The sequence below is a fragment of the Pinus tabuliformis genome, chromosome 6, assembly GCF_031772625.1.
Source record: "Pinus tabuliformis cultivar Carrire ecotype Pingquan chromosome 6, CPIR1, whole genome shotgun sequence".
NCBI lineage: Eukaryota > Viridiplantae > Streptophyta > Pinopsida > Pinales > Pinaceae > Pinus > Pinus tabuliformis.
Window position 1 is genome coordinate 1,145,057,626 of NC_142292.1, and position 16,433 is coordinate 1,145,074,058.

The 16,433-nt window shown below is 38.2% G+C and overlaps 1 protein-coding gene across 3 annotated transcripts in view; it reads left to right on the forward strand.

The window, feature by feature from the left end:
* Positions 1-8,639, forward strand: part of CYL1 (alpha-N-acetylglucosaminidase family / NAGLU family) — a 468,268-nt gene extending 459,629 nt beyond the window's left edge. For 2 of the 3 annotated variants that reach the window (XM_089425375.1, XM_089425370.1), the window contains 3 exons: positions 7,215-7,452; positions 7,646-7,742; positions 7,922-8,639. In XM_089425375.1, coding sequence (XP_089281501.1) covers positions 7,215-7,452; positions 7,646-7,742; positions 7,922-8,154 — 568 coding nt within the window. In that variant the 3' untranslated portion in view covers positions 8,155-8,639. The remainder of the gene's footprint in view (positions 1-7,214; positions 7,453-7,645; positions 7,743-7,921) is intronic. The other variant, XM_089425372.1, reaches the window with a different exon arrangement.
* The last annotated feature ends 7,794 nt before the right edge of the window (positions 8,640-16,433 follow it).

Genomic DNA, 16,433 nt, shown 5'->3' on the forward strand with positions numbered 1-16,433 from the left:
CCGCATAGAATTCAAGAGGGATTGAAGAGATATGAAACTCGTGGCAAACCGTGTAATGGTGGGGCGCACCAACTCTTTGTTGTTGGTGAATCTTCTCATCAAGCTAAGCACAGATGTATGATTATATATAAATTTTGTGATGTTTTTTGATGAGTCAACAATATCTTTGACAAAGGGAATTTTCCCTATGTCCTCTAACATCAAATCAATACAATGGGCAGCACAAGGTGTCCAAAATAAAGTAGGATGCTTGTCCATAAGCATTCTACCAGTAGCAACATAATTTGCAGCATTGTCCGTTATGACTTGGACAACATGTTGTTCACCCACCTCCAAAATAAACACATCCAGCAAATCACATAAAGTTCTTGCATCTTTGATTTGATGAGATGCATCAACAGATTTGATAAACATAGTCCCCTTGGGACAACTAACCAAGAAGTTTATAAGGGTTCTCCCCTTTTGGTCAGTCCAACCGTCTGACATAACAGTGCATCCTGTTTGTGCTCATGATGCCCTAAAATCCTCCAATCTTTGGGTGCAATCATGCTTTTCATTTTGAAGAATCCGGCCTCTGAAATCATGATAAGAAGGGATTTTGTACCCCGGGCCAACACTGGCAATAGCATCAACAGTGGGTTGGAAAAATGGATTATTCCTTACAACGCTGAAAGGAATATCACTCTAGAGGAGAAATTTTGCCATCAACCTGTCAGCTTGTTCTTTATCAGTTCTTTTTAGCATTGAACCGATAGATGGTTGTGAACCAGGTGTGGTTCGAGGAAAAAAAAATGATGATGCAGCGACCGGATTGACTGATGCTGCAGTAGAACCAGTGCCACTTGGCCCATTTCCTTCAGCTGATCTTTTTAGTTGCCTTTTGAGTTCTTCTTTGGCCTCTCTAGTGTGCTCTAATTCTTCCAATGCTCTCATGGCTCTTTGGATAATTTCAGCGTTTGTATTTATACAGGGCCCCACATCATGTCCAGAGATTTGTGCAAGGTGAAACTTCAACCTGTACACCCCCCCGTATATCTCCTTTCCACACAACTTACAACTCAAGTTTTGTCTATCATTCGGAGCTTTAGGTTCACCATATTCCCAGAAAGGATCCAATTTCCTTGGCATGTTTGTTTTTGAACTTTGAATTTGCAAACTTGAAGTCTTGAATGGTGTTTTGGTGCAGTTGTGAACCTATGGGAAAATAAGGATTAGGATTACAATTTAACATTTACAAAATTACAAGTTACAAATTTACAAATTACAATTTAGTATTTTAATTTTTAATTTTTACATTGATGATTGTACAATGAAAATCCAAGTTACCCATAACCCAACCTAAAACAACCATTCCAAAGTTCAGAGTTTCAAACACAAATTACCCAACCATTCCAGAATCCAAACCCAAGTTATCCAACCAAATGGCAAATGCCAAAAACAATGAAAAAAACATAAGCAATGTTTTAAAAAAATGAAAAAAAAAAAAAAAAAATTGGTTCCCATAGTCATACCAAGTTACCCATCCCAAATCAATGAAGAAATACAATTTTTTTTTTAAAACAATGAAAAGTTGAAAACAAAAGAAAAATGGTGCCCATACCAAGTTTCCTAACCAAAAACAATGAAAAACATACTAAACAGTGTTTTTAAACAATGAAAACAAAAAAAAATTAATCCTCATACCGTTTCTATGGAGAAATCAGTGGTCTCCTCTTGATTTTCTCCTCTAAGCACTTAAATTTGGCTAAATAGTAAAAACCCTCTTCTCCAAGAGCTCCTCTTCCCTCTGCGCGCGCCACTGTCCAAATGAGCAGCTGAAAAACCAAAAAAAAATTTATAAAATCATGCTGCCCCGACCCCGCACGATTTTTTCAGTAAAAATCGCGATTTTTTGGAAAAAAAAATCGTGATTTTTTTAAAAAAGACCGATTTTTTGAAAAAAAGGCGATTTTTTCAGTAAAAATCGCAAAAAAAAAGTAGGCGATTTTTTCGTATAAAAATCGCAGTTTGATCGGCAAGTTGAAAAAATCGCGATTTTCACAACACTGGTACAAAGATCATGAAGTAATAATTAATAATTAATATTATAAAAAAAATATTGTTTAATGAATTCAAAAATTTATTTGGAAATTTGCAATATTTTAAATGTTTAAGTGTTAACCTGTTGCGCTTCTTGTTGTGTATTTTTTCAAATACACTCCAGTTGCGTTTACATCCTGAGGAGCTGCATGTTTGGCTGAGGATGCGAATGGCGAGCTTTTGCAAAAGGGGTACCCTGCCACCATACATTTTCCACCATGCATCTACAACAAAATTACAAAATAAAATTTTAAATAAACATAAGAAAAAACGGAATTTGAAGAGACAATGAAATTTGAAACAAAGTTACAAACTAAAAAATACCTGGCATTTTAATCGTCCTATCAGTGATAGCCATCTCAAAGCCAAATGTGCCACCTGCCATCTTATATGTCTCAATTTGTTTAGAGATCTCTATACGTTGTTCTGGAGATCGCACCATCTTCTAGACACAGGATAAGAATCCATCCATGATCTCAGCATCAAAATCAAACCCACATGCATAAGAAAATGCAGGGTTCAGGAAAAGCCCAGCAGCATGAATGGGACGATGGAGTGTGTTGTTCCATCGCTCATCAATCACTCCCCATAGAAGGAGTTGTTTCTGAAACCCATCATCTCCCTTATCATCATAGTAGGCCCGAATGGCTTCTTTGGCCCTGTCCATGGCTTCATACAAATAGCCCATTGCGGGCTTCTCACCATCAACCAACCGAAGAACCTTTACCAAAGGTTCAGTAACGGTGCACACCTCCTGCACTCCCGCCCAGAAGTCTTCCTGGTATGAAACTAGTCTGCATACGGCCTCTTCTTCTAGTTTGCGGCTCATTGACAAAGCACACCACTCCTCTGAAAGAAACATTCTCTTCACATCCCACATAGAATTCAAGAGGGATTGAAGAGATATGAAACTCGTGGCAAACTGTGTAATGGCGGGGCGCACCAACTCTTTGTTGTTGGTGAATCTTCTCATCAAGTTAAGCACAGATGTATGATTATATATAAATTTTGTGATGCTTTTTGATGAGTCAACAATATCTTTGACAAAGGGAATTTTCCCTATGTCCTCTAACATCAAATCAATACAATGGGCAGCACAAGGTGTCCAAAATAAAGTAGGATGCCTGTCCATAAGCATTCTACCAGCAGCAACATAATTTGCAGCATTGTCCGTTATGACTTGGACAACATGTTGTTCACCCACCTCCAAAATAAACACATCCAACAAATCACATAAAGTTCTTGCATCTTTGATTTGATGAGATGCATCAACAGATTTGATAAACATAGTCCCCTTGGGACAACTAACCAAGAAGTCTATAAGGGTTCTCCCCTTTTGGTCAGTCCAACCATCTGACATAACAGTGCATCCTGTTTGTGCCCATGATGCCCTAAAATCCTCCAATCTTTGGGTGCAGGCACGCTTTTCATTTTGAAGAATCCGGCCTCTGAAATCATGATAAGAAGGGATTTTGTACCCCGGGCCAACACTGGCAATAGCATCAACAGTAGGTTGGAAAAATGGATTATTCCTTACAACTTTGAAAGAAATATCACTCCAGAGGAGAAATTTTGCCATCAACCTGTCAGCTTGTTCTTTATCAGTTCTTTTTAGCATTGAACCGATAGATGGTTGTGAACCAGGTGTGGTTCGAGGAACAAAAAATGATGATGCAACTACCAGATTGACTGATGCTGCAGTAGAACTAGTGCCACTTGGCCCACTTTCTTCAGCTGACCTTTTTAGTTGCCTTTTGAGTTCTTCTTTGGCCTCTCTAGTGTGCTCTAATTCTTCCAATGCTCTCATGGCTCTTTGGATAATTTCAGCATTTGTATTTATACAGGGCCCCACATCTTGTCCAGGGATTTGTGCAAGGTGAAACTTCAACCTGTACACCCCCCCGTATATCTCCTTTCCACACAACTTGCAACTCAAGTTTTGTCTATCATTCGGAGCTTTAGGTTCACCATATTCCCAGAAAGGATCCAATTTCCTTGGCATGTTTGTTTTTGAACTTTGAATTTGCAAACTTGAAGTCTTGAATGGTGTTTTGGTGCAGTTGTGAACCTATGGGAAAATAAGGATTAGGATTACAATTTAGCATTTACAAAATTACAAGTTACAAATTTACAAATTACAATTTAGTATTTTAATTTTTAATTTTTACATTGATGATTGTACAATGAAAATCCAAGTTACCCATAACCCAACCTAAAACAACCATTCCAAAGTTCAAAGTTTCAAACACAAATTATCCAACCATTCCAGAATCCAAACCCAAGTTACCCAACCAAATGGCAAATGCCAAAAACAATGAGAAAAACATAAACAATGTTTAAAAAAAATGAAAACAAAAAAAAAATTGGTTCCCATAGTCATACCAAGTTACCCATCCCAAATCAATGAAGAAATACATTTTTTTTTTTAAAACAATGAAAAGTTGAAAACAAAAGAAAAATGGTGCCCATACCAAGTTTCCCAACCAAAAACAATGAAAAACATACAAAAACAATGTTTTTAAACAATGAAAACAAAAAAAAATTAATCCTCATACTGTTTCTATGGAGAAATCGGTGGTCTCCTCTTGATTTTCTCCTCTAAGCACTTAGATTTGGCTAAATAGTAAAAACCCTCTTCTCCAAGAGCTCCTCTTCCCTCCACATGCGCCACTGTCCAAATGAGCAACTGAAAAACCAAAAAAAAAATTATAAAATCGTGCTGTCCCGACCCCGCACGATTTTTCATAAAAATCGCAATTTTTTGAAAAAAAACGCGATTTTTTCAGTAAAAATCAGCAAAAAAAAAGTAGGTGATTTTTTCGTATAAAAATCGCGATTTGATCGGCAAGCTGAAAAAATCGAAATTTTTTCATTAAATCGTGATTTAATCGCGATTTTCACAACACTGATAATTACACTTCAAAATATCTCAACAGTAAATGCAGCAGAAATATTAAAGATCACAGAAAGACATCCAAACACAAAAGAGATAATATTTTTACCCTGGGAAAACCAATCTTGGGAGAAAAGTTAAAACCCAGCAACTTTTTCTATAAGAAACTATTCTTCAGCAAGGTTTACAGATCAGCGATCTGTCTAGAAATCTGTGCCAATAAACCAAGTCAAATACTAGTCAAACCTCGTCAATACTTTAGCAAGTCAATCTGGTCAAATAGTCAACTATGTGGTCAGCCTGGCCTAGTCAACTTCAGCCCTATGATCAACAATCTGCACATGTGGCCTGTGGCTGGTCAAACTGCAATCAAATCTGCATGTGTGGCCTTCAAATTTAGTCAAACACTCAGTCAACAGCTTGGTCAACTTTAGTCAATGTGGCTTGCTCAAATTCGTCTTCCTTCTTCACATGTGTGGCTGTTCAAGAGATAAAATGATGGAGAATAAAGAATAAGCTGTCCAAGAGATAAAATGATGAAGAGAAGAAAGAATAAACTCCAAAATCAGACTTCTTTTTGCTCAGACTTGCTCTTGCTTGGTGTTCAAATGAGACATCAGATCATCTATTTATACATGTCAAAGGGGTTGTGACCACTGACAACCCAAGGGACACGTCCCTTCACTGGCTGGCCGACTTGACTTCTTTCTAGGCCGACTTGAAGACCCTTTAGACATGTGGGAATACCTCTTGATGCTACACAAAAATCAACACTACCTATTTGACAAAAATCTACTATTATTATTTTCAAGGTAGTTATCTCTTGGAAAGCACCTTACAGATGAGAAACAAATGGCAGTTGAGTTTTTCCTTTGCATGAGCTAGAAGATGGAGGAAGGTAACATGTGGCACTACACTCATCTAAAACATTGTATCCAAACATTTTTCTATGGTCTTTTGATATAGTGCAGCCTCTTAGGTAGTTATTATAAATATTTTAATATTTCCTAGGAAATTAATATTATATTGTAGAGGAGAATTGAGCTAAAACCTATATAAAAGTTTTCTCTCTCCATTTTGCATTTGGATTGGATTTTAGTGATTAATGCAAGAACTTGTGTGCAAGCTAGCTCCAAGTCTTGGAAGAGAGATACTTTTGTGTAAGTTATACTTTCATTTTTGTACAATCATTTGTTGGGCATGTATTCTAAGACATAAATCGGTAGAGTCTTGATTATAGGTTCAATTGTCAACGCTACTCTTAGGAGTGATTTGCCTCAAAGTGGAGGAATAAAGGCTAGCTTTTTTATTGAATGCTTGTTCCTTGTCCGAGAGAGAGGATGTTTAAAGCCTTGACTTCCGTTGCAAGTAAAGCTTAACTGCCCCTTTGTAATTAGTTTGGTTGTGGAGCCCCTACTCTGAGTCCTTTCCCCTCTATACCTTGTGACCTTTTGCTTACTAAGCTAGGCAATTCTATAGCGAATGTCAACTTGCCTATCTATGGCCCCTAACAATTAGATGAATATCCCTCTTAGATTGTCTCCGTGACCTCCATAGTCTAAGCAACACGGAAATAGATTTCCCTTTCATCCATCATCTGCAATCCCGCTTCTTATTTTCATTTACCATTTGATATATTGTTTTTAAGCTCTCTTTACTCCCACTTTATACTACACGAAGTGAATGTAGGAACCACAGGGAAGCCCCCCTTGACTTAAGTCTACTCTTTGTCTAAAGAGCAAAGGAGAGTTGATGAGGTGATAGTGGCCAACCTCCTAGTTCTACAAATCTTCATCTAGGTGTTGCACTTTACATCTTTGGGTGTGAGATTGCGTAGTAATAGGAGGATGGTGCCAATATAAGTGATGAATACAGACTAACAATACCAGTTACCGTTTTGTGAACCAACCACCATTTAAGATTAATGATGAAATGAAACTTCCTCAGAAATTGATTGATTGCAAAATTGAAAATATCATAAAACGTAATAGGATGTATATAATGATAGTACCGAGGTAGACGCCTTAAGCATATGTCAATATGCATTACAAGAAAAATCCAATATTCTTAGGTTGTATTCTTAATCCAACAAATATGTTGCTGTCCATGTATTTTTTCGTTATTCTTTAGACACATCTATATCTCATAATGAACATAGCAAGCTTGAATTGCAGCATTCTTAGTAGTGATATGGTTTTACATTATATGAGTTCTGCTAAAGCATATTTGCAATGAAATCCAGGTATGATTTAGTTGATATTACTCGACAGGCATTAGCAAAACTTGCTAATCAGATTTACCTGGACGTCATAATAGCATTCTCCCAGAAGGATGTTCAGAAAGTAGCCACACAAAGTAAAAAATTTCTGGACCTCATAATCAACATGGACATCCTTCTAGCTTCAGATAGCAATTTTCTACTTGGGCCATGGTTAGAAAGTGCTAAGCATCAAGCAGATAATCCAAAACAACGAAGGCAGGTAAGAAAAGAAAAATGCCAGCTCGAACTGCAGAAGATAGAAAAGTTTGTTTTAGGTACATCCTAATGAAAATTAAGATGATAGATGCTTTTATTACAACCTTATTGAGAATGATTGTGGAGTCCTAGATATGTGCTAAAAAGTACCATATTTGATCATAGTTATAAAATAATGTTTAGCAATAATGGATTAGTGTATGGAGTTCATGCAGTATGAGTGGAATGCAAGAACACAATTGACTATGTGGTTTGATGACACTGAAGTGAAGCAAAGTAAACTTCATGACTATGGTATGTTCTCGTTTTCTTATTTACTTCAGAGATACTTCAGTCTCCCCTTGTTTTTTCTCTTCACTTCTACTAAAAGATCTAGTCATGAATATTTCTTCAACCTTCCCCATGCGTAATAACTTACAAGTCACATGAAATCAACTTGCCTACTCAAGAGACCGTTGTTTTTTTCTCTTCAGCAAACAAGTATTGGAGTGGGCTGTTACAAGATTACTATTTCCCACGAGCATCAATCTATTTTGAGTTTTTGCTAGAAAGCATGGAAACTAGCAAGGCTTTTCCATTGGATAGGTGGAGAAGGGACTGGATAATGTTTTCCCACAAATGGCAAGAAGGTACAGATCTTTATTCTGTCAAAGCTGAAGGAAATGCTTTGGAGATTTCCAGAGCATTGTTCCAGAAGTACTTTTGAGGGATTGAAGATATGACTATTGTAGAGTTTATTTTCTTAATATTGTTGCTTCATTTCTAAGTTTGAGTTAGAAGATTTAAGGAATATCAGAACAAAAAATGTAGATCTTGAGTGGCATTTCAACATGTAAGGGATGATATTCAGTAATAAACAAGGACACGCAGCATCGCAGTCCCATTGGCATTCTGTTTGTTGAGCTATGTTTTCTCACTGGTATGCAGCCTAAGCCAACGGCTTTCCAGTTTTACAGACTTTATGATGATACAAATGCCAAGATTTTAGTGGCAGAAGTGAAAACAATTGTTATACTATTTATTTTGGAATCCTCGGGGAGGATCTGTGTTCATTTAGCTGAACACTGATTGCTCATATTTTTACAAGTTTTCTGACTATTCTGATAAAATATTACATGTGATGCTGAATCACTGGTAAGTGGTAAAGGCATTTTAATTTTTCAACTGAACATAAAAACCTCTTTTCTCATAGACCATCCTAGAACATAACTTTTTTGAATTATGAAAGTTCAAAGGCTTGCTTGTGTTTCATATCAATATCAAAGTGCTTGTTCCGTTTAAATAAATCTTACAAGCATTTTCTTTTGTTGGTTAAACTTATAAGTTTATAACTGAAAGTTATTATGTTGGATAGGGACAAATAGTTATGGATAGTCATCTATTTGATTTGATGTTCCTTGTGCACCAAAATTGTGCTATTGTTGTTAGTAGATTCTACCATATAAAATTAGACGAAATGAAAGATAACAAAACAGAGAGTTACTTAAAAAAATATTAGAGAGGGAGCATATTTAACTACATTGTTACGCAGAATAGAGTTCATTTTAAGGATGATATGGATCAAAGCTACTAATGCAATGAAAATTGGTGTTATGAGTTGAAATGTAGATATGATCTTATTTTGCTATTATAGATTATGTAAAGCCATTACTTTCACAACTTTATGATAAAAAGGAAGAATCCATGAATGCATTATGTTAGATGGATGAACTTGTGGGAGAGAGTAGTGGAGAATAGCAGCGATGGGAATCACAATATGGATAGGGGTACTGGTACAAACAAGTAGTTATGTAATATCCATAATTGGAATTTAACAGCTAATAGCAAGCGATGGACTAGGAACAATAAATAAATTGGAACTCATACACAGCGATTAAACACTAAAAAGTCCAACAACACGATCTGAGCCATTTTATTAAATTTATGGTAAGAGAGTACATAAAGTGAGCTGAAATCTTGGAACCTGTGCTTGCTATGCAAGCTGAACAGAACCTGGAAAAATGGCCTAGACCCAAGTGGTAGAAATGGTCTTTGCGCAGTATCCAGAAATAATGTGCTACTGGTTGATCGTTGGAATGTTCATCTTAGGGTTGAATACTCCTCAGAATGCTTTGAAATTTTAGCTTTGAACACCTCTCCCAAAACCCAAAAAAACCCATAAATGGTTTGGGCTGAATCCAGATGATGAAGAAACCCTCCAAAAGGATGCAAATGGCTCTCTAGCTAGCTATACAACCTACTGGTTTTCACCATGTATATTGCTCAGAAAATTCTGAAAAATTAACCTCGGTCTCCACACACCAATCCCAACAAAACCCAAAAAGGGTTTGGCCCAATTCAGGTTGACCCCGATGACCCAAAAAAAGCGTTGAAAATATCGGTATCCATAAAGTATCGGCAAGGGTCCTAAAATCATCTTATCGACAAACATAAAAAATCAAATTTTTTAGATTTTTAAACATAGCCGATATTTTTAAAATATGGCGATATTTAGCCAATATTTTCAAAATATTGCGATATTTACTCAACGATCTATCGTTTTGCCAAAAATATCGCGATATTTTCAAATATTGCCGATATATCAATGATATTATCAACACTGCCAAAAAGTGTGAATGGCTATGCTAGGTAAACTCTGCACACTACCGAAAATGCTCTGCCCAAATCTACTCCAAATAGTTGTTGAATATCCACACAAACTCCACACAAGTTCTCCTCTAAAATAGGTTTTTTCTCCAACCCTAATATCTCCCGAAATCTGCTACTCCTCTCTTGTGCAACCTTCAGCCAATGAGTTTTGCGCCCAACAAAAAATAGATAAACTCGGCCCAAATATCTACTCAAATGTTTCCCTTCAAAAATGTCACCGAACTCTAACTCCAATGAGGGAAAATCTCTCTGCAAAAACCCGAATCCTCTAACCCACTATTGTTGCTACAAATAATGCTCCATGAAATCCTTCTACACCCAAGAATTGTGCATAGCTAGCCAAACTCCTGCAATAAAAGTCAAGGGAATCCCTGAATTGGACTCCCAAATTACCTCACTAGGGAGACACTCGAAGTTCTCCGGAATGAGGGTGATTCTGCTTGGAATTCCTGGTGCTAAACAACACTCTGGCCTTTGTGCTAAACAGTTCCAAGAGATGATGAAATATGAAGTGTAATAGCTAAAAGATAATCCACAAAATGAGTCCATCCTTCTTTTATAATTTCTCCTCATGCTTCTAGACTTGTTTTTAATATTATTTTATTCGTGGGCGTCATTTTCCACTAAGTTATCTTTGCCTCCATTTTAATAAAATAATAATTTGCCACTATTCTCCAATAAAATAATACTAACCACCTTTCTCTAATAATATTTTCCCCATTTTAATTAATATTACTAAAATTGGGCAAAATTTCGTAGTGACTCCCATGCTCACAAACTTGGGGATATGACAGCCCTCCGCGCAAAAAATTGTTTATCCTCAAGCAATGCTCGAATAAGCGTTCCTTCTCTCCGCTAGCCCAAATTGCCATTGCAAACAATATTGGGGTCTGAAATGTGCCATTGAGTCACCTTGAATCTGTGCACCATCCTGTCATAAATGAATCCCTCAATACCAAGGTCCCATGATAATCTCAGAAAGATGCCACAATGTCGACACTGCGCCACTTTGATTATAATTGATTGTCCATTGTACACATACCATACCCTCCTCTCTTGGAACTTGATGGTGAAAGGTCGGTAAAGGCCAAATACATTTTGACCGGGCGTCTCCATGATGCTAAAGGTAACCCCGAACCTGTGAAACAACAAGGAAAGCTTGCATCGCCATTGTTAAAATTGGCAACTAGGTCCAAACTCCATGTGGATCACCTTATTTATGGCTTCTAATATTTTTCCTAGATTCATCTCATCGAGAGGTGTAGGATTGATCTAAATATCATCCGATTCCGATAAGTATTTATCAAGATGTGTATTTATTTTGATTATGGACAAATTGTCAAGGTCGACCAACAAACCTATGTAGGCTCAGAAGCCCAACCGTCATGTCTATTCAACCTCAACGTTTGCATATAAATACAAGGAGCATTCTCCTCATTTGGACAATTCAATTCACTCATTTTCTCTCTCTATCTCCTCTCTCTCACACACGTGGCTGAAAGGAAGACGTCCTAGGGCAAGGAAGACGCAAAAAGAAGGATGCTAGGGCAGTAGGTCACATCTTTGACTAGTGTTGACCTTCCAGAAGTGCAGATTGGATGTTGTTTCCTCTCCTAGGCAGGCCACAATTTTTGGCACGAAAATGGAGGTGATCTGACCTCTGGTTTGACCGATGTTGACTGCCCTGGTTTAGGGCTGCAAGTTGACTTCAGAAATTTGCAAATTAACTGAATTTTTTGGGTTGTTTCTTCAGGTTGCTCGACGACAAGTTGACCGGAAATTGACCAAGTATTTTAGAAGTCAATTTTAGCTAGTTTGACCAAGTTTGACTTTGTTGATCTAGGGTTTGCTACTGCTGATATAAAATTACAGAATTCAGATTTTGTACCTTTTCTCTCTGCTGAACTATTGAAGATAAAAGAAGATTTGATCACATTGTTTCCCCGCATTGGGGTTTTTCCCTGGCTAGCCGCCACATCTTGTGTCTCTTGTCTTGGCTTGTTTTCTGTTGATCATTTAATGTTCTATCTGCACTTTACTTAATGTATATGTGATTGCTAATCACATTGTGATCACATTGTTTCCCCGCATTGGGGTTTTTCCTTGGCTAGCCGCCACATCTTGTGTCTCTTGTCTTGGCTTGTTTACTGTTGATCATTTAAGGTTCTATCTGCACTTTACTTAATTTATATGTGATTGCTAATCTGTGGCTAATAAGAAGAAAAATAAGTAAACTGCTCTAAGCATAGAACATACCATAATTTAACATGGTATCAGAGCTGAGGTGAAGACAAAGCCCAAGCAAGAGCAAGAGCAAGAGCAATCACCGAAGAGAAGGTTGGCAAGGCTATCTTAAAAGGAAATCATGGGGTCCTCAACACACTTCCCTACTGAAGACAAACTCTGTGAGAGGTCTGACTGTCACGGATGGAAGATGTCTCTTGATCTAACATTAGAAGAGCAGGAAGTGTTGGACCATGTGAAAGGCGGGATTGTTGAGCCTCCATCAAATGCATCCGCTGCTACTAGGAACAAATGGACCAAGGGAGAAGTCAAATCAAGGAAGATCATCTGGGACTTTATCGACAAGCGTTTGGTGGCCTATGTTTCCGAGTTGAACACCTCCAAGGAAATCTACGATAGACTGGTGAATTTATTTAAATTTAATGATGCAAATCAAGTCTTGTTTCTTAGAAATAAGCTGAAGGAAATTAAGAAGGGCAAAGATGAGAGTATGCAAGCATATTTCTTAAGGATTACTGAGATCAAGAACAATCTCCTATCTATTGGGAAAGTAATTCCTGACAGGGAAATGACACTCACAACTCTTGGAGGACTGCCATTTAAATGGTATATATTCAGGAGTACTCTTCTCAACAATAACGTAATTCCTGGATTTGAGGAATTAATGGCCAGATGCATTCAAGAAGAAACGAGGATGGAAGAGCAAGAAATGCCCATACTTAAAGGTCATCCCTCTACCTTTTCTTCTCATACTAAAAGAAGAAACAATTTCGAGGCTAAATTCAAAGGAAAGGCTAGACCAAAGGGTGGAAGAAAAGGACAATGTTACAATTGCAATAAAACGCGTCACTATGAAAGGGAGTGCCCTAATAAAAGGGACTCACACCGGGACGATGATCAAAATCCCTCTCAAGGCAATCAAAGGAAGGGTAGGTCAAATGGCAGCGGTAAAAGAAGTGTCGGAAATCAAGAAAGAGGACAACCATTCAGGAAGACAAGAAATTCCATATATGAATCTAACATTGTTAACAATAAGCAAGATGAATATTAGCTACCAGCAGCTCTATCTACTACTGCTCCCCCAGACTCACTAGGAAATTGGTTTATTGATAGTGGTGCCTCAAGACACTTCACTGGTTACAAAGAAGCTCTCTATAATCTGATAGAGAAGGAAACCAACCTGGAAATTGTTCTTGGAGATAATTCAAAATATCCTGTGAAAGGCATAGGAAATGTCACTCTTTAATTGAATCAGAGTAATACCATCTACTTACAAGATGTATTATATGTACCTAATCTCAAAAAGAACCTGGTGTCCATTTCGGCAATGGAAGACAAAGGCTACAAGGTGGCCTTCAACGATGGCAAGGTACGTGTATGGAGAAATAACTTTAAAGATGCTTTTACTCTTAGGTTTCAAGTTGATTCATTATATCAAGTTGGCGGAAGTCCACTGGGTGTCATGTCTTGTGACACATCTCTTCAGTCCGAACTATGGCATCGAAGGTTTGCTCACCTTCATTATAAAGCTCTACCCGATGTAAGATAAATGGTGATCGGGATGCCCTAGTTCATATTAGAGCAAGAAGGTGTATGTCCAAGATGTGCCGAAGGGAAGCTCAAAAGGGGACCATTCCCCTCAAGCCGAAGCAAGACCTCTGATATATTGCAATTGGTTCACTCAGACATATCTGGTATGATGCCTGTGAACTCCTTGGGAGGATATTTATATTATCTCACTTTTACAGATGATTATTCTCGCAAGACTTGGATATACTTCTTGAAAAAGAAGGATAAAGTGTTCTCTTGGTTTCGGCACTTCAAAGCCTTGATCGAGAATCAAACCGAAAAGAAGATCTTAAGGACTGATAATGGGACTGAATATGAATCCAATGAGTTTCATGACTTTTGCAAAAGGCTGGCATTAAGAGGGAGAAGACTACACCATATACTCCTAAACAGAATGGTGTGGTGGAAATGAAGAATTGTACAATTGTGGAAGTTGTCCGTGTTATGCTCCATGATCAAAGACTTCTGAAGTTTCTATGGGCCGAAGCTACAAATACTGTCGTATATGTACAAAACCAATGCCCTCATCAAGCATTGGGTTCCAAGACTCCCGAAGAAATGTTCACCGGTAAGAAACCTGACGTATCTCATTTTAGAATTTTTGGAAGCCCTGTATATTTTCATGTGCCTAAAGAAAAAAGGAATAAATTGGGTGCATCTGGAAAGAAAGGAATCTTCGTGGGCTATAGCGAAAATACTAAGGGCTATAAAATCTATGTAGTTGGTCAAAGGGAAGTCGAGATTAGTCATGATGTCACCTTTGACAAAGATATAGCTCTTAACAAGGTAGACAATCTTCCTACTTTAAGGGGATCTAAAGAAGCTGACACCAGGGAATCGAAGGAAAAAGAAGATGAGACGATGCCCGATGTGGAAGAACCTATGGATCTTATTGATCCTCCTTCGCAAGAGCCTTCCTCTTCTAGGAAGAGGCTTTCATGGCTCAGGGGGACACTTGATGATGCTGAAGGATACATTGCACCTCTAAGAACCTTCTGTGAAGTAAGAAGCCGACAGGTATTAGGGATACCTGACCATCATGAGCACGATCATCCAAAATGAGCCTTCGTCATCCACAGATGCCGTCAAGCATCAAGTATGAAAGGATGCTATAACCGAGGAATATGAGTCCATAATGAAAAACGATGTTTGGGATGTGGTCCCCAGACCCCAAGACAAATCAGTTGTCACTTCAAAATGGCTTTACAAGATAAAGCATGCAGTTGATGGAAGTGTGGAAAAGTATAAGGCTCGTTTTGTCGCTCGTGGCTTCTCCCAGAAGGAAGGTATAGACTATGACGAGATATTTGCACCTGTTGTCCGATATACCACCATCCACTCGATCATAGCCCTTGCTGCTTCACAAAGATGGAACCTACATCAGATGGATGTCAAGACTGCGTTCTTACATGGTTCGATCAAAGAGGAGGTCTATGTGGAGCAACCTGAATGATTTGAGATTTATGATCGAGAATCTCATGTGTGCAGGTTGAAGAAGGCCCTCTATGGGCTAAAGCAAGTACCCCGAGCATGGTATGAGAGGATTGATACTTCTTGATGAAGTTGGGATTCACTAGGAGTGAAGCTGACCCTAACCTTTACTTTAAGGTTATAGATGACAAGCCTTTCACACTGGTGCTATATGTTGACGACCTCATTCTAACAGGTGCAGACCCTCTCATTCATGAATGTAAGAGGGAGTTGGCTTCTGAGTTTGAAATGAAAGATCTAGGACTTATGCATTATTTCCTAGAACTAGAAGTCTGGCAGAAACCAGGGGAGATTTTCCTATCTCAAGGAAAATATGTGGTGAAGATATTGGAGAGATTCGGCATGGTGGACTGCAAGCCCGTAACTACCCCGATGGAGCTTGACTTCAAGAAGTTAAGCAGTAGTGCTGCTGGACCTGTTTCATGAAATGCTACCGATTATCGTCAACTCGTCGAAGCATTAATGTTCTTGGTGAACTCCCATCCGGATATATGCTTTGCAGTCAACACATTGAGTCAACATATGGTTGAGCCTCACCACTCACATTAGATTGGTGCCAAGAATCTGTTGAGATATCTTCATGGCACAATCACTCATGGGTTGAGATACACTGCCAGAGATGTGAGACTAATTGGGTATACTGATGCTAATTAGGCAGGTAGTGTGGTGGACCGAAAGAGCACTTTTGGGTGTTGTTTCTCTTTGGGATTTGCCTCGATATCCTGGATGAGCAGGAAGCAGAAGTCGGTGGCTTTGAGCACCGTTGAGGCAGAATACATTGCTGCTAGCATGGCCTCTTGTGAGGCAGTCTAGTTGCGAAAGCTCTTCAGTGAGATGTTTGGATTTACGTTGGATACCACCATGATTTTGTGTGACAACCAAAGCAGGATCCGTTTATCAGAGAATCTCGTATTTCATGATCGCTCCAATCATATCGATATTAGGTACCACTATATTCGAGATATGGTGCAATGAGGAGCAATAAGTCTCCAACATATTGGTACAAATGAATAGGTCGCCGACATTTTGACA